This window comes from Zosterops lateralis, assembly GCF_965231275.1.
Source record: "Zosterops lateralis genome assembly, chromosome: 2".
Lineage (NCBI taxonomy): Eukaryota > Metazoa > Chordata > Aves > Passeriformes > Zosteropidae > Zosterops > Zosterops lateralis.
The window spans coordinates 50,490,708-50,511,925 of NC_139763.1; the positions used below are offsets into that span (position 1 = coordinate 50,490,708).

A 21,218-nucleotide genomic window follows, 5' to 3' on the forward strand; every position below is an offset into this window, starting at 1 on the left:
GACTTATCCTTAAAAAGAGGAAATACAACATTCCCAAGTGCCTAGCTGAAAGCACATATCACTCTTTCCATGGGTCACCCAGCTCTTTCATCTTTCATTTCTTTAGAAGGAGCTACAGTCATTGAATAAGGATACAAGATGAGATAGTTGTTGGAAGAAAACAATGCTGAACACAGGCTAAAAATGAGAACACTGAGATACAGTCCAATCTCAGTTCAATCTATACTTTGTGCTCTTCCTTGTGAGAATGGTAATAAAGCTTAAGTGAGATAACAACCACAAAGCTTTCACCTTCTCCTTGAGACAGAGCCCATGTGGACCTCTGTAAATGACCAGCAGGAACATTCACTACCCTCAGATTTCTCCTTTTCAGCTGGCAGTGCAAATGGACAGATCCCTGCCTCCAAGGAAGTAAATTAAACCTGAAGACTAGCAGCAGGGAATGCAAAGGGAAAGTTATTCTTCAGGCAAAGTGAATATTAGTATTTCCAGAATCAGAGAACCAAACAGGTTGGAAGCAACCACAGCTCATCTGTTCATCTGTTCCATCCTCCCTCAAGGAGCATTATCATAGAGCAAGTCTAGTAATGAAAAGTATCTGGATATAGTAAAAGACCTCTTCACTTCTTGAATTTGAATAACAAAAAACAACAAATCCAAGAGTGCTCATTAATTGCTGTTAAATGGTATTGTCTCCTCTCTGGAAAGCATAATACAGGGCTAACTAAATTAAAATTTTCCAGCTATTTCTCCTTTCTCAGGATGATCTTGTATTACATGGAAGGAAGGGTGCAATTCAATATTCCTTGAGTATTATTGGCAGTGGGAAAGACCATTGTTTAGAAAACGAGCATTATATGTGATTTTCTTGGGTTTTTGTTGTTTTGTTGTCTTATTTTTTTTAAGAAAATTGAGTTTGTTCTCTGCAGAAGATTATTAAAGGTTAGAAATAAACTTCATATATGTGTCATCTCAAGACAAAAATGTTTCTTTCCCTCAATATTAAAACAACTGAAAAAAACTGCACTGGAAATCAATTTAGAAGTTGCAATTACTTAAAAATATGAGCTGTCTCCAAAATTCAGCATGACTAAGAAAGGAGAAATTGAACAAAGAGTATTAACTCCTAAGTTTCCTCTGCATGTTTTACAAACCATGTGAAGTGAAATCTTCTAAACTTAGCTGAAAGAAACAGTCAGTATATTAGAAGTCTGTATTTGCCCATCAATACTGTTCTGTAAAAGGCTTGGTGAACAAATAATCATGTTTATACTCTCCTTGATTAGGAAAATGCATTTTGGTATTTCTAAATTCAACCTGTTTCAAGAGAGGAGGATTCACAGAAATGCATTAGCAAACTAAATACTGATACTTCAGTTCTACATCTGATGTTTTAAAATGTTTGCAGCATTCTTAACAGCAAATGCATTAATTTAGAAGCCTCTGCAAACTAAATATAGGAACAAAAATTTGTGTATATATAAACATTTACCTTCTTCAACAGTCTGTACAATGGCTCCTGAAGAACTCCAATTTGTTGCAAACCCAAAGCTGCGACTGTGACCAGGTCTCTGGTTTATACTGATTCTCAGTTCACTGTACTGCTCCTGAAAAATAAAACATGACACTACAGTATCTGGTATCACAAGAATCTAAATGAGGGAAAGCTTATCCTCTAAATAAGTGAGGCTGCTCACAATGTGCACTTTAATCATCTATTATTAGCATCACAGACAAAGGAAACAGTATTGAAGTCAGTTAACTAACTCATTTGCTTTTTATTCCAACAGGTGTGTTTTCAGTTTACATTTATATTTTCCCTACACATATATTTCACTCTGCATTTGTATTTTAAATGTTTTGAAACACAATGCTAAAAAAATTAAAAACTTGGAGGAAATCAAACATCTAAATGATTCTTCATGGACTGTCTTGTGAATTTGTGACATGTACTGTCTCCTCAGAGTGCATCAGAGACATGAAAAAGCTAGATAACCATAATCAATCATTTTTGCCTTGCACTTCCTACCATGAGAATCATCAGGTTCCTTTAGGCTCAATGCTGCAACTAGGTTTACTTAGGATACAAAATCATCTTGATTTTGTATGGAATACTACCAGCTTGCTATGGATATTGCAATAGAGACCTTAGAAAATAAAAATAAACCCCAAATCAGCTAAACTCAGATCTTTGCCTTTAATGGACTTTCAAGATGCTTTCAGAATCTGAATGAAAAATCTAACATCACCATTTTAAACAACAAGAATATCTGAATGGGAAAACATTTTGTAACACTTGCTTTCAATCCCACGCTATATTAAGAGCATGTGTTGCATACATTAACATTCTAATGTGAGCTCATTAAAAACTATTAAAATACCCAAATGCATGCTATGCACTTCATCAGCATGACATTGACATAAAAGGAAAAAAAAAAAGATTTTTCTGTCAAACAAAATAAAATAGATATATTCCAGCAAAACGTGCATGGAAGAGACCCTGCACATTTTTACATATGCATTAAATCTACACCTATATTTAGTTCCCTAGTGAACCAGCCTTCCTGAAGAGTTGGATTCATTTTCCCTAACTTAAAATATTTAAAAGTCTAGAAACCTATGCCAATTGCTCCAAGCTCCTATGTTGGTAAGGTTCAACAGGCAGCTACAGCGAGCACTGCACAATCAGATACAGCTAGCCAGAGTCTCAGGGAGGCGCAGCCAGAGGTGGTTCCAGCAATACCTGGGTACTGGATAGAGAAGAAAACAACACTGCAAGACATTATCCCAAGGTATCGCATCATGTTACAGGAATGTTCCTGGGAAAACACTCCCCGTAATGGCCCAGGGTAGAAATAAGTCTTTTCTTCACAACAGCAGCTACTGGTGTGTAAATCTCCCATATAACCCAAGTCCTTAGGCGAGTATATCAAAAGTGACTCTACTAAATAGTTTAGCATTCTGGGCTAGAGAACATACAAACCTTTAGAGTTTGAGTGTGTTCCTGGAAATTACTACTGGTCTTTATTATTTTTTTCCAACATCCCAACATGACTCTTCATATATATCTCTTGTCAGAGGAGTAATGTGACTTTGTACACTGAACTTTACCATTTTTATAGGTCAACTCTTAAACAGTGCTCCACAGACCTGGTGTTATTGCCCTGATAACTAGTGAACTCTATCAATCTCTCTGGCAATGATTTACAAACACATCAAATGGAACTTGCATTCCTTAACTTAGAGCTCATTAAGTTACATAACACAATCAAGATTTATTTTTAACTTTAAAAAAAAAAAATTAAATACCCCCCCCTTAATACTCACTTATAGGAGGAAAAAATTATAATCTCATAACTAATGGCAGGAGAAAAACAAATGGACCTAGTACATGCTATTCTCATTCGTCTTGCTTTAACAGATACTAAGAACTCATATCTAATCTGTCAGTTTTCACTGATTAAAACAAATTCCTCTGCCTGTTTTTGTTACAACACTGGGAAAAAAAAGGTCATAATCTCCTTCCTTATATAGCAATCACAGTTTCAAAAAATTATGAAAAATTCATTACAATGGCCAAGAGGCATCAGGGATGTTAAACTGAAATGTATTTCTTTCCCACAAGTGATTAGGAAGAAGATTGTATGGAAGTGAATGAATTTCTAAAAAGGTAGTATGGGAAGCGATTTCATAAATCAGCATCCAAGGTCTTACGACCTTCACCCATGGAACTGGCACAATTAAGTTTTACAGCAAGATCAGGAATGCAAATCTGTCAAGGGTTATGAACTGAATCATCAGATAGTACAGAAAGATATCAAAAATTAAAGTTACCATTGGTGAAACATGCAATCAGTTGGAGGAAACAGCATTTAAGATACATTATTTCAAAAAGAACACTGAGAGACCCAACCCCTTATCCAATAAGCATATGGACAAAGAGATGGTGATTTACTTCAAAATTAACATGAACATTAATTAGATTCACGTAAATAGCTAGAAAAAAACCCCAAAAACCAAAAAGGCCCAAGCTACAATAAATGGAAAAAAGGATAGTATGATACTGATGTTTATGGCCAGCCTTTGAAAAGCTGATCTCTATTTTCCACCATCAGTTTAAAAGTGCAAATGAATGCTACAGCAGCTCAGATAATTCATCTGTTACACCTGATTATATGCACTATGTGCTAATTTGGAGAATAGCAAAACTTTGCAAGCATTAAATTATATGTAGAATAACTAATCTGAATTGGAATAAATAAAATTAAGCACATGACAAAAAGGACAGGGAAAAATTCAGCAAAAGAATATTTTTTCTTTCCCAAGTACTCTCCCTTAAATTATATCAAAGGAAATAGCAGGTCTCTGAGATGTCCTCTTACTACCAGAAAAATACTTGCATTAGATGCACTTTTAGATATTTTCTCTATTATTCTGCTGTGGCATTCAGTTACACCAAGTAGTCAAATTATTTCCACACTTACCGTGGATTTTGAATCCTTAGGCTCTGTCGGACTCGTAATTTCTGCAGAAGATGCAAGTGAAAGAGAATCAGGAGGAATGCCATACTCTGGCTTAGGAATACTGCTCCCAGCATCTTGGTCTTGGGACTTTAAAGGTAATGCCAAACTAGGAGGAGGTGTTGACTGAACACCTTTTTCCTCCTCTTCCCCCTCACCTCTACTTCTGAGTGCACCAGTGGAGAGAGGGTGTGCAGAGTCTGGTTGTGAAAAGGAAATGCTGGTGAACAAAGTTTGAGTTCTTTTAGCTTTTTCTACTTCTCCGTTGTATTTCTGAGCATCATCCATCTAGGAAAAAAATGACAGCTTGGTAAATAAGTGCTTTTAAACAAGAAATCCTTAAATCCTTCAGTGATTTTTATATTTAACAAAACTACCTCCTCCTTTGAAGCAAATTCTGGTTCCTGTACTGATTGCTAACTACCTACTTGGAAAAATATATTTTTTTCTCTTGAAATGCTTGCAGAGCAAATATTCCAGACTTCTTAAGATAAACTTGTTAAAGTCATCTGCTTAGAATTATTTACATTCTAACCACTTTTGAAATTGAAACAAATAAGTATTTAGGAGAAAACTGAAAATCATCATAGCAATGGGGTAGGGGGGATTAAATTTCATTGTTTCTGTGCTGTATAGCAGGGACAAAATTTAGCCTAGCATAAAATTTCAAATTCAATAAAGTCAGCAGAGCAGAGGAAACTTTTATTTAAAAAAAATATCTTTAACAATTATGTTAACTTGGCTAATTACCAACTTGGATAATTACCTCCAACAACAGGGTTTTTTTATAAAGCACACAAAGGAGACTTGCCATAAGTCATAAAAAGAATATTTTACCAAATGTAGTTACCAGCTTTAATTCTAGGACGGCATTTAAGCACAGAAACACAAGTAAACATCTAAAGCCACGACAGAACTGTCTGCTCTTATTAACACAGCCTTCATCATATAGGAGGCTCTTTTTAAATAAAACCAAAACATTAAAACTAGTGTTCCCCCAGCTATGGAAGACCCCATGTTTACAAACTTCAGGAATGAAGTGGAATTTTACCGTGAACGACCGTGGAAGTGACGAGATTCCTCTTGAGTGGACACCAAAAGGTCTTGGTGTAACCACAGATGTTAACCTGGAGGTATCAGTTTTCTGGTAAGTTCTCGGGAGAGAAGCTGAAACCTGAGCTGACCCAGTTTGAGCATTCACTGAGTAGCGGGTGGACAAAAGAGCCGGGCTCTGCTCCCGCTCCTGCGCCAGGCTCTCCTGCGGCACAGGAGCTTCTCGAGCAGCTGAGCTCTCTGGCAGGTTCTCCTTGCTTGGTTGTGTGGAGTACAAGCTTTTGCTGTCCTTAGTGCTGTAGGAAGTATCTTCTTCCAAACGGTAATCTTTGGCTGTTGACCAATCTTTGGCTGCTGTGGAAGGTGCTTTTTCTTCGCTGAACACATCATCATTCAGTGAATATGCCCAGTTGGGTTCCTGTTTCTGCTGCTCAAAGGAGTCCTGATCTCTCTCCTCCCTATAGGAATACAGGCTATTAAAATACCAAAGTGACCCAACAAACAGGCAGGCCTAAAGTCTTTCAACTAGTAAATGTTTAAAGCAGAGCATAAGCCAAATAATACATCTCCTGTAAATGAAAATGAATAGCATCATTTAAATATATTAGCATTTTCACATATTTTTAATTCTATCTTCTTCCTCTTCCTCCCCAGTCCAGCACTCTCATAACACTGAGATATACTACTATCCCATTATCAGCCTGCCATCATGATAGAAATCTTTGCCAAGAAAATTACATAGCTACACATAGCTATAAATTATACAGATATGCATACATTCAAGTTACACATCCTCGGAAATTCAGATTTATTTAGGACAGGAATAAGATAGTCCTATAACACTGCCTGAACTGTATAACTGTGCTTGACACTTCTGCTCTATGAAAATGCCATGCTGAATTTTAAATGCCTAAATAAGACAGTGCCCTGAAATTTAGCTAATTATTTTTTTTGTTATTCATTCCTTTGTCATAAATGGAAAACCACTACAAAGACAATCTTTAATACATCAGATATAAGACTCTTATATGTGAACATACTGAACAGTCAATACAATTAGCATCCATACTTTTATGTTCAGTTCAGTTGAATGTTCAATTTCAATACTATTAGCATCCATACTTTTATTCAAGGAACTAATTTTTGTCCTCACAAATAAGTTTAAAAAATTAAATAATTCCAAAAGATTAGACATATTTCTTTTATGAATACATGTCATGTGCATATTACCTTCAGCTCAGTCATATGCGCATTTGAAATAAATAAATAAATAGATAGATAAATAAGACTGTCATCACTAGAAATGGTACTGTGCAATTTACACTTTTTACTCTTCAGAAAGTAAATATCAAAAGGAAAAATTAGGGATGAAGGGGAAATCAAGTAAAGTTTGCAGCTCTGTGACATACATGAAAATTCTGGCTGCAGTTTTCCACAGTGGCTAAAAAAAATAGCAAATTCAGTGGTAGAAGGAAGAGAAATAGTTAACTCTATCCATGAAAAGAAAAGGCAGTTCAGTTCAGTGCTATTGTTTCAACTAATGTAAAGAAATGCAAATGTTGACTTCTCAATACTTTTTATGGACAGCAGAGTAAAGTATCATCCCTAGAGAAAGCTGTTTAACATTCTGTGCAAACAGAGCATTAGAAAACCATATTCAGCCCTTCAATTGCCTAGATTTCTACATTTTATTTTGCAACTAAAATTGTCAAGATCTCTGCAGAATCTATTGCAACTTGCTGGTAAAAGCGAAGCGTCTCAAAAATTCAAAGGAATAAAAATGCTCAGATTTATGTTCTTAAACATAATACTCCCATTAGGACCATTACCTCTCCTGCTGCATTTCTTTCAATGACTTGGTACTCCTTCCAGACACCTCAGACGCTCTCCTTTCAATTTCTTCTCTCTCTTCCTTTTTCTTTTGCAATTCTGAAGTGTAACTCTTTCTACGATTCTTCCATTTTGCTAGATCCTATTTAGAATAACATGAATGTACACCATCAGATTTTCTCAAGGCCTCACAGACTTACAGAGGCATCCCATTACATGCTATTTATTGCCCTGATTTTATTTACATGTCTGCATCACAGCCACATTTTCATGTACCTTTCCCCTAAATGATAAAGGTGCTGTCATGTTCTAGTTAGGGTTGCAAGCTCACTGCCTCCTTAAGTTAACAGTTGTAATTATTGGACTATATGTCATTTGGCCCATTTCGCCCCCCGCCTTAACATTTTCAATTTTAGTCTAAAATACTTCACTCAATCACACATAATTGAAAACTAATGCAAATGCCATCTGTATTTCTGTGTTGAGGGCTTTAGAGTTTAGGACATCATCATTTTTCCAAATCACTACTACATTAGACTGATACACTAGCTTGAGAATAAATATGCCCTAAATTTTAAATTGAAAACAGATATTTCTGTAGTTTCTTCATTTCTGTAAAACCGCAATGTGAACTGGCAATATTGACCATGAAATACCAGAGCTGAGTTAAGGGAAGTTCTGAATATTAGAACTGAGATGCATTAAACAAATAACTATGAACTCCTTGTTTGGTGCTTTGTTCTTAATTTCGGGTTCTTGTTGATACTCATTGTCAAGCAGAGATTTTAATACATTGAAAAGTCTTTAGATATGCTTGTGATGCTGTGCAAAGCTACCATACAGTTTAAAGCTGGATTTAAGACAGAATCATCAGGGGATAGAAGTCTCAAGAATTTGCACAAGGAAGTATTACTTCTTCGCCTTTCTCCCAGAGAATCAAATACTCAGACATTCCAATCATTTCTCCAAAAAAAGTATTCAAAAACTGCAGATAACACAAGAAACTATGCACAAACTTCTCTTTATGACCACAGAAAATCAAGCCTGAAGGCTTTATTACAATACATACAAGCCTTATCCTGAAGCATTAATCAGAAACTGAGGACAAAATTTTAAAAAATTTCAGTTCTGCATTAAACAGGCATCCCCACAAACTCTAGTAGCTGCATGAGATGAATTGCTTTAGAAGACAGCCTCACGAATTGCTGCACACATGCCAAAATTTGTTTACTAGAAATGTTGAAGGCAGATGACACCCAGCCCTTCCAGCAGGATGCACAAGGAGAGGTGAAAAGGAGTCCTTACTTCTTGCCACTTCAGATCTTGTTCTTGTAACTGTTCTTTGATCTTCTGCAGCTCCTCATAACGGATTTTGCGCAGTGTCTGCAATTCCTCTGCACTGACATCATTCAAAGATTTACTCCTAGAAAGAGAAAAGAAGACTCAGTTCTATAACATCCTAGCCCTCATTTACACTAGTGAAACCTTCTGAGAGAGAAAAAGACCTGTATTAGTACAACTGAATGCTCATGAGTGTTATTTTGAATGGAGCAAGAAACACACAGGCAGCTGAATGAGACTGTGATGAGCTATACTGCCAACACACAAATCATTAGTTAGATATTTGAGCAAATAAGATCAGGTTAAGGGAATAAGCAGCTCTGTACATCTCCACACTGATCATTCACATTGAGTTCCTCATAGAAAGAACACTGCTACTTCTGTTTTAAGTTATTATTCTCTTTATTGGTCTTGTTTCTTTTTTTGGCCCAAAAGGCATCCTCTACCCTCAAGTCTAAATTCCCATCCTTTGACTTCTCTCCTGTAACAGCCCCAGTATCAACTCCTGCTCTTTCCTTCCTTAGGCTAATCATAAAATCAAATCAGGTATTGATGCACATTCCCAAAAGATTAAGAGTCACTCACTGCGAAATGCTTGTTTCATGGATGTCACAGACCCCACTAGCCTATGCTGATCCTCCCCAAGCCTCTGAGATGCTTTCCATTCAAGCTGGGAAAACACAGCCATCTTCCTGCTAACTTCTTCAACATGGCTACAGTTTCCCCCCAGGAACTCCTACTTACTAGTTCCCTTTAACCTAAATTCCTCAAAGCTCATCTTTCATGCTCTCCTCCCACCACATGCTACATTTTCCTTTATTCTTTCACACTACAGTGATAAACATAACCGGATATTTAGTTCAGATACAAGACAAGCCTCCTGATGAGATTTGACCACAAGCCTCTGAGACAGTAAGCAAAATGCAGGTGTTTCATCATAAGGTTCAATGGTGTAATACAAAGGGAAAGCTAAGTTTCAAGGGCTTGGGGTGGTTTTTTTTGGTTTCAAAAATACCTTTGCTTTCATTTATCCAAAGTATGAGTTATGGAGGGATGCAACTAAGTTCTAACAGGACTTGCAAATGTGGCACTTCGCTGATACGATGGAAAATCAGACAAAAATCAAAACAAATTCAGCAGAGATCCTTACGCTAATCTGTTGCATTCCAAGAGATCTCTGAACTACCAAACCAGACTCTCACTTCCTCCCCAGAGGCTGAAATCACTTTCATTGGTAACATAAGACTGGCCTCTGTCCTCTAGAAATAAAGGCTTGGGCATTAACTCATGGTATCTGCTTGCTTATCTATTTTTTGAATGAGTGCTGAATTCAGCAAAAAATCACCTGGTTGCTATGGCAGACACTCTTTTCTTGTACAGTTCTTTTCCACATTTTTAATGTTTAAGTTACATCACACATAGAACTGTTTTGGGGTAACCAAATACAGCATAAGGGTGTATCAAATTTGTTCCAGCTGAGTTCAAGAAAACATACATAACTATAGTTTCCATTTCTTTCTCTTGAGTTGCTATATCTGCCTGGAACAAAATAAGAAAATCTTGACCTGAAGAAAATATAATCTAAGTAAAGGTATATTCATACCATGGAACTGGTTCTTAGTTTTAATTTCAGTCTAAACTGTAAAACCTAACTAGTGACTTGAGTTTTCTGAGTCTCCCTCTCCTAAAACCTAACTTTTTCTAAAATATTTTGCAATTCTGGAAGCGTTTAGTCATTTGCCAGGTTTGCCTCAGGGTAAAATTAGAGAAGCAAATAAATAAATAAATAAATAAATATTTTAAAAAATCATTAGAACACCACTCATTCCCAAATGCTTAACATGCTGTCATACAATAAGTGGAAAAATTATTTCTCTTTGAGTTGCAGTTCATCATAAACATACAAGTTCCCATTATACACATCTATAAGTTTACCACTGAGCATTGAATAACCTGGAAGATATAAAATAACCCCAAATCATTCACCAATCCCATGATAAATATCACTGCTGTTAATTATTTTCAGGTCCTAGCTGTACAGCCTTCAAAATAAAACATTTGTTAATATTTCTTTACACGTTTTGAATGTTTTAAAGTCTAATTTAAATACAGAATAACAAATTTTTCACTGCAGCAGGAATAAAACATTAGAGCTGAGTTTCAAAGTGCCTGATAACCATAACTTGAATACATGAGACAGCAGAGAGAACTTTTGCCATATACATAGCTTTTATCTCTTACATTCATTACGTAAATGGCAAAGAACAGAACAACAAAGCATCATGCACAAGTTTTCAGCATGAGTTTTTAGCTGCTGTGCATGCATAAAGATGAAAAGAGGCCAAAAAACAGCATTACGATCTTTCAAGCTTTTATAAAACTTACCCTTGCTCATCAGAAAGCTTTTGAAACAGTCTGAGAAATCAGAAACCAAAAAAGAAAAGATTCAGTGTCTTGATATTGGTAACAACATCAACACCATTAGTAGACCAGCACTCTCATTAAGTGATGGGGAAACTGAAAGCTTGGGAACCAGCCAGCATGGAATAACACATCAGGAATTGGACGCCAGTCAAAAAACACACCAGGACTTGCATGATGGGCAAAGTTGGGCAGAACTGTCAGAACAAGGCTGCCTGCAAGTTTCCAACAGTTTTCATTTAGCAATACTGCACAAATAGAGTCTTGTATTATTTCTGCACTTAAGTGCTGCAAAAAAGCACGATGCTCAAGACTCATTTCAATAAATTAAAATTAATGCCAGCTTGAGTCACAACAAAAAGCATGGCTTACAGAGGTTGTCTTCTTGTTACTTCAACCATTTCTGATACTAACTGAAAGTAATACTTGATGTGTAGCAGAATAAAAGAACCTATATGAAAGTTTAGCACATTTATCCTTGAACACAATTGCCGTAATCCAGGGCAATTCAAGAGGATTTTTAGTATTCCTGAATATGAGTATTTTATAATATAGCTATTTAATTCTACTGAATGAATTTTTTAAAACATGCAATATTTCCAAGCACTTCAGAAATTTTTCTCAGTGAAGCTCGAACTTTGTTAACAGTATTAAGCTTACAAATTAAATGCAGCAACACCAAAATATCAACTGGAACACAGAAGTGTCTTAGTCACAAAGTAATGATGCACAGCTGGGAGATCTGCAACTTGCAATGCCGTATTTTCAGAGCTAAGTAAACATTTGGAACTCCACTCTCTCCCAGTAAATACAAAATTCAAAGGAGAGATAGGAAGTACTTAAGAAACAGTATTCAGTCAGACAAGAGAAATTTTGAGGATACTTGGAAAGAATTAGAGGAAAGAATGAATCAAGACTGTATGAAAGTTGGGAGATAGTATTGGCAGAATAAAATGTGCCACAGTGGACTTTATTATTACACAGACACACAACTTGCATGCACCATGACTTTGGGCAGGCAAAACACTTTTTTTTTTTTTTCACCTCATCTAATCATCTAAGAACTGTAGCAGGACAGTTTACAAGCATTTTTAACTTAGGTGCAAGCAAGAATATCAGAACACTTGTTTCCAGATTTTGTCTTTAAAGCATTAATGTGTTTCAGAAATGTTTTCACCTATTATCTTGTAGAATAAAAGAAAGTATTTCTAGCCTTCATAGTCTTTTGTATAATCACTATTCCAGTGCAACCATGGAAAGGAACTTATGCAGAATTTTGGCCCTGAGGGAATGATAATGTATTTTCTCCAAAGTGGCAGCCTAAAACTAGAAAACTTTATAATTTTTTTGTTGAAAATATGGTATTGCAGTCATGAGCTTCTATTGAAAGCAAATAAAAAGCTTGTTCAAGGACGACACGAACAAACAGCAGATTGGCACTTTATGAATGGTTCAGCACAGGATGATGCTTTTCTGAATGGGAAGGGTTCAAGGGCACTCAATCTGTGCAGAACACAACCTGACCTCTCCACCATCTGCCGTTTCTTGTGCCTAACTTTGCTGGCCTCCCTGATTGCTTCCCACTTCTTCCAGTCTTCTTCGCTGCATGGACCTGGGATAAAATTTACTGGCTGGATGTTGCTTCCCACTTTCCAAGATTCAATCTTACGGGTCAGCATATCGTCCTTCTTATGGTGTAAAGATGGTGACAGCACTCTGCCATTGTTCTTCCTTTCCTCTGGTACTGCATTTTTTTCAAGTAAACATAGAAATTTGGACCGGATCTCTTCTGGAAGACTCCATGGATCAGGAAACAGTGCTGGGTGATACTTGTCGGGAGCACCTGATAAAGGCACCTCTTTTTTTTGAGAGAGGACTTTACGAAAAATCATGTCATCCTTTTCCAAATCTGGAATCACAGTTTGGCCCTCTCTGGGTTGCAGAACTATCTCACCCTCTAGAGGAGGCTCCTGCTCAGAGAATTTCTTTAAATACCGGGGGTCTTGAAGAACGACTTGATTCACATGGAAAGCTCCAGTTTTCCGAACAAACAAATCATCGTTTTCCAAATCTGGATATAGATATCCATTTTCCTCATCTCCTTGCTTTCCTCCTGGTATAAAGGAAACATTCTTTCTACATTTTATGAGCCTAGGGCCAGATGTAGGATCAATTCTGGTCTCCATTTCAGAAGACATGTAGTCAGTGTATTTTTGCAGGGCCTGAAGTAACGAAAACTGACTGAAGCATATAAAACAAAAGGAGGGAAGTAAAAATATCATTAACTAGCAAGAGACAAACAGATCACAACGTATTGCAATATACATTTGGTTTAGACTTGCAGTATCCCAAGCAGAATGACGACACCACTTGGCATTCACCACCACTGACCGTAGCGCAGCACACACCAACCAATGCAAAGGTATCCCGGCATCCTAACCTGCTCAAAAACATCACACTTACATGCTCACACACAAAGCCAGTAACCCTATGCAGCATGTTACACTTTCATATTTACATGTTTCAGAAGGCCAGCAACTTATGGCTACATTAAAAGAGAAAAAAAACCTGAACCCAACAAAACAGCAAAAGAGTAACAACCAAAAAAGCACAACATCACGGGGCGAGGTTTAATTTCATTTAGCTGTTGCATATCCAGCCATTTCTTTTTGATGCATCAAAAGAACAGCTCATGCAGCAGTATCAACCTGGGCTGATCAGAAGACTCCAAGATTTTTCCTTCTGCAATCTGTGACAATGAGCTTCCCACATATTCAGCAGTTGGTTTATAATTCTGATCCCTTCTGCAGCTACTGTTCCAGTCAAAACTTGATTTTGGTTGATTAGCAACAATGGTACAGCTTTGTTTGTAAGCAAATTCCTCATCCTCAGAATCTGATCTCTTTCTGCTGTGCAGCAGCACAAAGAATGAGCAAAGAAAGAAAAAAAAAAACATGAAGTGTACTCATTGAGTAAAATGCACAGTGGCAACAGTGCAACAGTATAACAAAAATAATATTTCAATTATTTTCAAAAAAAAAAAAAAGAAAAAAGAGTAAAACATATGCTGCTGCTACACTGGCAATGAAAATTAAAAAATTAAGAGTCATAGTACTACACTTTATTTAGGCTTTGCACACAGGAGAGAAACAGGCATGCATGAAAACGCACCTGAACCCTTGAATCTCTTTATACCAGGGTTTGAAAGAGGATTTCTTGATTTTTTTCCATAGCAATTCTTCCTCTGGAGTCCAAAACTTAGGAAGAAATTTGTCAAAAGCAACAACTGTATTTGGTGCTGAAGAACTTAGCTTGCGAAAATAGAGATCATCTTTTACAATGTTTGGGATGCCTACTTCTTCCTCGTCCTCATCAAAATACCCAGATAATTGTGAAGGATTGTTAACTCTTGGTTTGTTTTCCTCTTTAGTATCCAATTGCCTCTGCCTCCTCTGGTTACTGTTCAAAATATCCAATCAGTTAAGATATTTTAGGAGCAACTTGACATAAGAAATGCAAAAAGACATGCTTTTTGGCTCAGGAGCTCAGCCTTGTGAATGAAGCATATTAGTTCTCAATTTCATCACTGCAGCACCAGAAATAATAAGATATATTAAATTAAAAAAAATTAAAAAGAAGTTAAATGGTTATATCAGCATCCTATCTCCTCCGAAAAAAATACAAAATTTGACAGAAAAAGCGTATCAAATTATCAGCTGTGTTAAAATGCTGATTAGAAGACTAACTTTATGGAGTTATTTAAGGGCCGCAATTTAGGTAATGCAACAGTTACTGGATCTTGGATTAGTATCTCTGACCTCAGTGGTTCAAGCATTGCAGCTAGTGGACCAGCTGGATAACTTTCTCGCGAGCAAGATTTAGGAGAGTCATTGCGCAACATGAAATGATGTCCAGGTGCAGCAGAGCTTACAGGGCTCTTTTTGACTAGAAATCTACGATTTGCTAAGTCATCCAAAACAACGTCAGGCAGCCTTCTTTCATCTTCTGAATCAGAGTCACTGTCATACTCATAGATGATCTGGAGGGAAGCTGGATTTGTGAGCCCACACTCTGCTTTGCTATTTTGGCAGGAGGCTACAGGATTCGTTTCACGTCCACTGAGGTTGACCAAAACAGGAATAGAATGAAGACAGTGAAGTCATGAAGGAAATGGTGAAACTCAATAACTGCTCACTAATCTCATCCGTATGCATCAAGAAGCCGGACAACGGAAATTCATCGCTATATTTTGGAACCAACTAAAACTGTAGGTCTATCTCTCGTGAGTTTGCATTTAAGACCATTTAAATACATCTGGAGTCTGGCCAGCTTCAGAACATTACTCAAACATCAAAAAACAATGTAGAAAACCAAAACCACACCACACAACCACACCAAAACATCCCCCTCGATAAAACATGGAAAATCAAATACTTGACTTTTTATTGCAGCAAGAGCATCTTTTCTTTAACTAATAAAGAAGTAACTTATTTAAAAGTCCTAAATCAAAGCCCACTTTACTAAGACCACACACCAGTACCTTGAAAACGTTCCATCTGACTCAGTGAAAACAGGACTTGCCCAGCTCCTCCTGTTGTCCTCATTCTTCTCTGTTCTCCTCTTCCTTAAAGGTGCTGGCACATATCCTGTCTGCTTGTTTTTGTTGGGTAAGAAACGATTGAAGTCAGTGGTGGGTTTTGGTTCAATCACAGAAATCCTACGGTAAGACCTGTCATCTTTATGAGAGTCATGCATTTTGGAAGGCAGTTCCGAGTCTGTGTCACTGTCGCAACCTTAGAAGAAAGTGGAGAAAAGGGAAGATACAAACATCATTCTCTAGACACGTGCTTGTAGCTAAAACTTGAATCAGTGTCTTCTAAAATCAATTTATCTCTGTATTTGAGATGTTTCAGCTGCAAATTTGCTGAGCTACTGACAGGACACTAGGAGAGGTATTTTTAGAAGTCTGTGGCAAAGCTGTGATAAGATCCATTAAACTCAATTTGGTTTGCATGATCCTCCTGCATTTGTTCCATTCTTTCACTATCACTGCTCCCTGCAGGAAACAAAGTGCTGGCCTCCAGACTGAAGACAAAAAAACAGCACAGAATTTTTTTAATTAAATAGTATATGAAATATAAATTTACTAACAAAGATGACTTAACAGGAAATAACAGCAATGTGCTTATCTCACCAAATTAACATCCAGTAGAAACCCAGGGTAATCACATTTGTAACATGGCTAAATGTTGCCTTGCACAGATCAGCAATGCTCCATGGAGCCTCTGCTCGATGATTTTCACAAAATCCAAACCCTTGCAAGTTTTGTGACTTAAGACTACAAGCTGGCATTGAACTTTAAAACCAGCACAGAAACACAGTTTAAAGTGCTGCTTTAGGGATTCTGTGTCACTCTCTTCTTGTTACCTTTATTTTCATGACAAACTACTAAAAGTAACAAATACTTTTAGATAGGAAAAAACTTATTGAATATTCACAAATGAAGTAAAGACATAGCAGTTTGACACAATCACCCTAAAAACACAGCAAGAGACTTTTGCAGCTGGTGAATTTTAGGTGATCCCATCCAGATCTGATTTCCAGCTATTTCCCTTACAGAAGTCTGGGAATATACCCTGGACACGCGCACACCCTAATGCATCTGTGAAAGCAAGAGTTTCAGCAACCCTTCCTAGGAAGATCTGTGTGAGCAGTGCTTTTTTTCGACCAACTGTTAGAGGTCAATATTTACTTAAGCAAAATGCAACTGCAGCAGCTGAAAAACTAAAGTTGACTTTCAAACAGGCTTAAGCACCGGATATCCAAGTATCAGGTCCGTACATTGTCCTCTCCCACACCCATAAGACATATGTCAACAAAAGATTTTAGAGATGAAAACATACCTTCACTGCCACCTTTCAAGGTTATATCTGATGAAAAGCTTGTGCAGGATCTTGAACCAAGAGAGTCCAAGCTATCAAAGGAATCGTCTCTTCTATGAGTAGCTGAAGATGAAAAGGGCTCTCCACGGTCAACGTACCAAATATCCCCGTACCCACTATCTCTGCCACTTCTGCTCAGCTGGCTGGACTCTTCGAGTGCCTACAAGAGTAAGTTTTGAAAGGTCTTTTTCAATAATTTAGGGTGCAAATGCTACTCGTGAGCATTTTGAATTCACAAACAAACTTCAACAAAGACTACTGCAAAACTCTAAAACACATGCTCAACAACACATACAACAACATGAACTAGGAAACTTGATAAAAGATCTTAAATTTCTTTCATCTCAGCCAAAGAAGATTGAGATAGGGCTCTTCACAATCTACCACATCAATTAGAGCAGATGGATTCTGAAATACATATGCGTAGCAAAAGAACTAATGTAAGCTAAAAATCATTCCTTTCATACAGAACTTGATAGCAAGCAAAACAAATAAAACAAACTACTATGTTTTCCAAACTAAGAAGAAAATGAAACCCCAAAGAGGCGGTTTAGAATGTCTGCAGTATATCAAACTATAAACTTCAGGCTATTTTAGTTATTCTAGTTTTAGTTTAATTATTTTTTTAAATTTAATTAATAATTATTTATTTAATACTATTATTTATTTAATTATTCTATGTTTAGTTTAGTTTCCTTTTTTGGATTCCTTACCTTAGTGTATGCTTGCCCTAATAACTTCTCAAATGCTTTAAGATTGAGGTATGGACCATTATAATCAGGGTCACCTTGAGCTTTTCTCCCAAGCCAGTATAATGTAATCAAAACCTAAAAACAAAAAGGAAAAAAAACCAACTGAATACAAACTTAATTACTTTCCTCTCATGCCATGTGCCAGTGTAAAAGAACCTCAGCATGCTATAAGAGATGTTTCCACAATGAACTGTAAAATCTTGCATACACTATTAGCTATGATTGCCACCAAAACCAATTAAAGAGTGTCATGATGCATCTCATATATCTCAAGTAAGCAGAAATAAGTACTGTTTTCAATTACTACAATGATTTGGTAAAGTAAGCTGAACATAGAGATTACTGTAAAATGGCATTAATTTACATCAGATAAATCAACAGTTGAAGAATAAGTTAAATATTATAGTACCATTACAGAAGCATTTAAAAATAATTAATCACAATTAATGTGCATCTGTCTTACATTTTTCACTCTTCTGTTGGTTTCTTCTGGTCTGAAGCAGGGAAGAGAATGATAAAAAGAAAAGAAAACAAAATGTTTTAGAATTGCTGACTTAAAATTCAATTATTCAAGATGTAAAAAGTTTCTAAACCAATTATTAGTCAATATAAAATATGCAACTATGACTGGTCCAAAAGAAGTAAGAAGCACTTCACTTGAAATACAGTCATAACTCTACTATTTCAATTGTTACATGTAAAATGAGAAGGTAGCAAATCTATTACAGTTTCTGTTTTGAGAGGTACACGGAAAGGCTCTAGGCATTTTTAATTAGCTCTTATTTAGTTACCAACAAATTAGAAGTAGAAAACAAACTGTTGACTTTGGGAAATATAGCCTCAGCTAGGCAGGGAGATCACAGAATCATAGAATGGTTTGGGTTGGGAGGGCCCTTAAAGATCATCTACTTCTTACCCTCCTGCCATGGGCAGGGACACCTTCCACTAGACCGTGTTGCTGAAAGCCCACCCAGCCCAGCTTTGGAACCCCTACATGGATGGGGTATCCACCTTTTACCTGGGCCATCCATGCCAGTGCCTCCCCACCCTCAGAGTAAAGAATTTCTTCCCAACAGCCAATCTAAACTGACCCTCTCAGTTCAGTCATTCCCCCTTGGTCGTATCACTACATGTCCCTGTAAAAAGTCCCTCTCATGATTTCTTGTAGGCTTGCTTTAGCTGCTGGAAGGCTGCTAAAGTCTCCCTTGAGCCTTCTCTTTTCCAGCCTGAATAACCTCATATTTTCAATTCCATATGAAATTGTATTGTTTTCTAAATTACTTGCCTTAGACAACAGAGAACATTTTAGCCAAGAGTGAACTTTTCAGACCAAAAAATGGGAAGCTGAAACTGGGACGTCTGGAGAGAGATGATGTAGGGCTGAAAGGATGGGTTTCGGTTCTTTTATACAGATACGTTTTTCAAAAAAATATTAAATATATACGCAATCACTAACATTAGGTATTTTTTATATAGATACACCCAGCCTGTAGCACACCTTAGAAGTGTACCAGCAGACACTAAGAGTGGTCCCGTTCTCCTCTTGCTCATTTTAAGACCAAGAAGAAGAAACTTCTTCAATGGGAGGCTCCAAAAGCCTCCTGGTCCCCAGGTGTAAATATTCAGTGCTGGACTGCAGTGATTGAACAACATTGCTGCCTGCAGCACCAGCAGTTATGGAAGAGCAAATGGCTTAAATACACCAAAACGACTCTTCACCTGCCCCAGATGTTGGTTTGGAGCTTGTTTGGCTGCAAACTTCACACACAGCACAGTGAGGGGGTTCAAACAGAAAAGCAGAAACTTCACATACAGCAGCAGTAAAACCTATTCAGAGCTCTCTAACATGCCAGACCAACAATGTGTCAAGGTACTTATCCTGTTTCTGTCTGTCTAGGTACACAGTAGTCAAAGGTTACAGGAAAAAAAAGAGAATAAACCATTCAGGAAACAAGTTAGTGTAATGAGGACAGGGCCTGGTCAGCCCAACCATCATTCTTCATGGAAATGGAATAGTCAATGGGACATGACAACTGTCAGGGACAGAGATTGTCCTGTCCCTTCCCTCCTCCTCTTTCTTCCTATTTGAGAGCACCCACTCCCACTCAGTGGCTCAAATTGCCTTGCTCATCCCCATATCATAAAGAAATCAGGTTATCAAGAACAAAAAGTTCTGAGATGGGTCTGACCTGCACAATCCTTGCCTGCAGCTTCCTTAGTATTGCATGCCAGAGATGCTTCTGGCTTTGTTGCCAATGACCTCTTTCCCACAGATAAGGAAGAATCCTCCTCCTTTAGTGCAAAATATTTACACTTTTTGATTGGTTTTTAATCCCTTCCAAAACCCTTTGCTATTTGTTATTCACTCAAGACTACCTTTGAAGAAAAAAAATTCCCCCTTTTTGCCAGTGTCCATGTTACAGGGCACACCATATCTGTGACCTAAGCTGCTACTAGAGACAGGCTGATTTCCCAAGCAGAGAATGAAAAACTATTCTTTTATCAACCTTGCACTTCTCATAGCCAGTGGAGAGCATTTTAAAGGTTACTATTCTTTACCCTCAATTCCTTTTGTTAGCAGAATTTCTGCTTTTTTTTGGCAATTACAAAAGCAGAGGCCCTTACTAAGGATGCCTTAAAGTTTCCTCCCAAACTTCAGTAGCCCAGTAAGGGGTGGAAAACTCTGCTCCTACCTGGCAGGAGTATGTACCCCAAAGGCTGCCAGCCTTCATGTAGACCAAAGCTACAAGACTGAACACAATGATGTCCACTTCTGCTTTCCTTGAGTTCTTTGGGATAATTTTGTTTTGTAAGAGGACCAATATTTAGTTGTTTTTATATTTCAGTAAAATTTCCTTACTGGAATAACCATAAATACACTAGGCCTGTGTACTTGGACTAAAACCAACACAAAACTTAGGACATTCAGGTAAACAAGTCAGTTTGAGACCAAAAATGCAGGCAAGGGGATATTTCACCGACTTGGATGACAGACTGTTTCATTCCTGTTTACTCCGCTAACAAACAGACAAGTTTACTCTTCATTTGTAAAGTTTCTTCACTTGCATTACTACTCTCCTCTGAATTGGATCTATTGGTTTCTAAATCTTTTCAACAGCTTGTCATGGTAGACACAGTTTGAGCAGAAGAGAAGAAAAAACCAAGAGGAAACCCTGCTGATCTAGAGTACTCTTCCTCATTTTTATATGTACGTATTAATTATTTGATGGTGCTTAACCAGCAAAAAGGATGATCCTGAATAATGAATGAACTGTCCTAGAATCTGTATTAGATGACAGGTATAATTTTTTTTTTTTTTGGTCAAAAACATCCTGATTAAAAAAAGCAATGTTGTTACC

The 21,218-nt window shown here is 37.2% G+C and overlaps 1 protein-coding gene across 3 annotated transcripts in view; it reads right to left on the reverse strand.

Annotated features, from left to right (window-relative positions):
• Positions 1-21,218, reverse strand: part of LMO7 (LIM domain 7) — a 132,015-nt gene that overhangs the window by 27,481 nt on the left and 83,316 nt on the right. Inside the window, exons 5-18 of one of the 3 annotated variants that reach the window (XM_083854634.1) lie at positions 18,323-18,353; positions 17,821-17,934; positions 17,069-17,267; positions 15,706-15,958; positions 14,984-15,283; positions 14,337-14,624; positions 13,874-14,074; positions 12,690-13,406; positions 11,130-11,159; positions 8,709-8,826; positions 7,403-7,545; positions 5,572-6,031; positions 4,485-4,808; positions 1,493-1,607 (exon numbers count right to left, since the gene is read on the reverse strand). In XM_083854634.1, the coding sequence (XP_083710760.1) occupies positions 1,493-1,607; positions 4,485-4,808; positions 5,572-6,031; positions 7,403-7,545; positions 8,709-8,826; positions 11,130-11,159; positions 12,690-13,406; positions 13,874-14,074; positions 14,337-14,624; positions 14,984-15,283; positions 15,706-15,958; positions 17,069-17,267; positions 17,821-17,934; positions 18,323-18,353 (3,293 nt within the window). The remainder of the gene's footprint in view (positions 1-1,492; positions 1,608-4,484; positions 4,809-5,571; positions 6,032-7,402; positions 7,546-8,708; positions 8,827-11,129; positions 11,160-12,689; positions 13,407-13,873; positions 14,075-14,336; positions 14,625-14,983; positions 15,284-15,705; positions 15,959-17,068; positions 17,268-17,820; positions 17,935-18,322; positions 18,354-21,218) is intronic. The other 2 variants (XM_083854632.1, XM_083854633.1) reach the window with 2 other exon arrangements.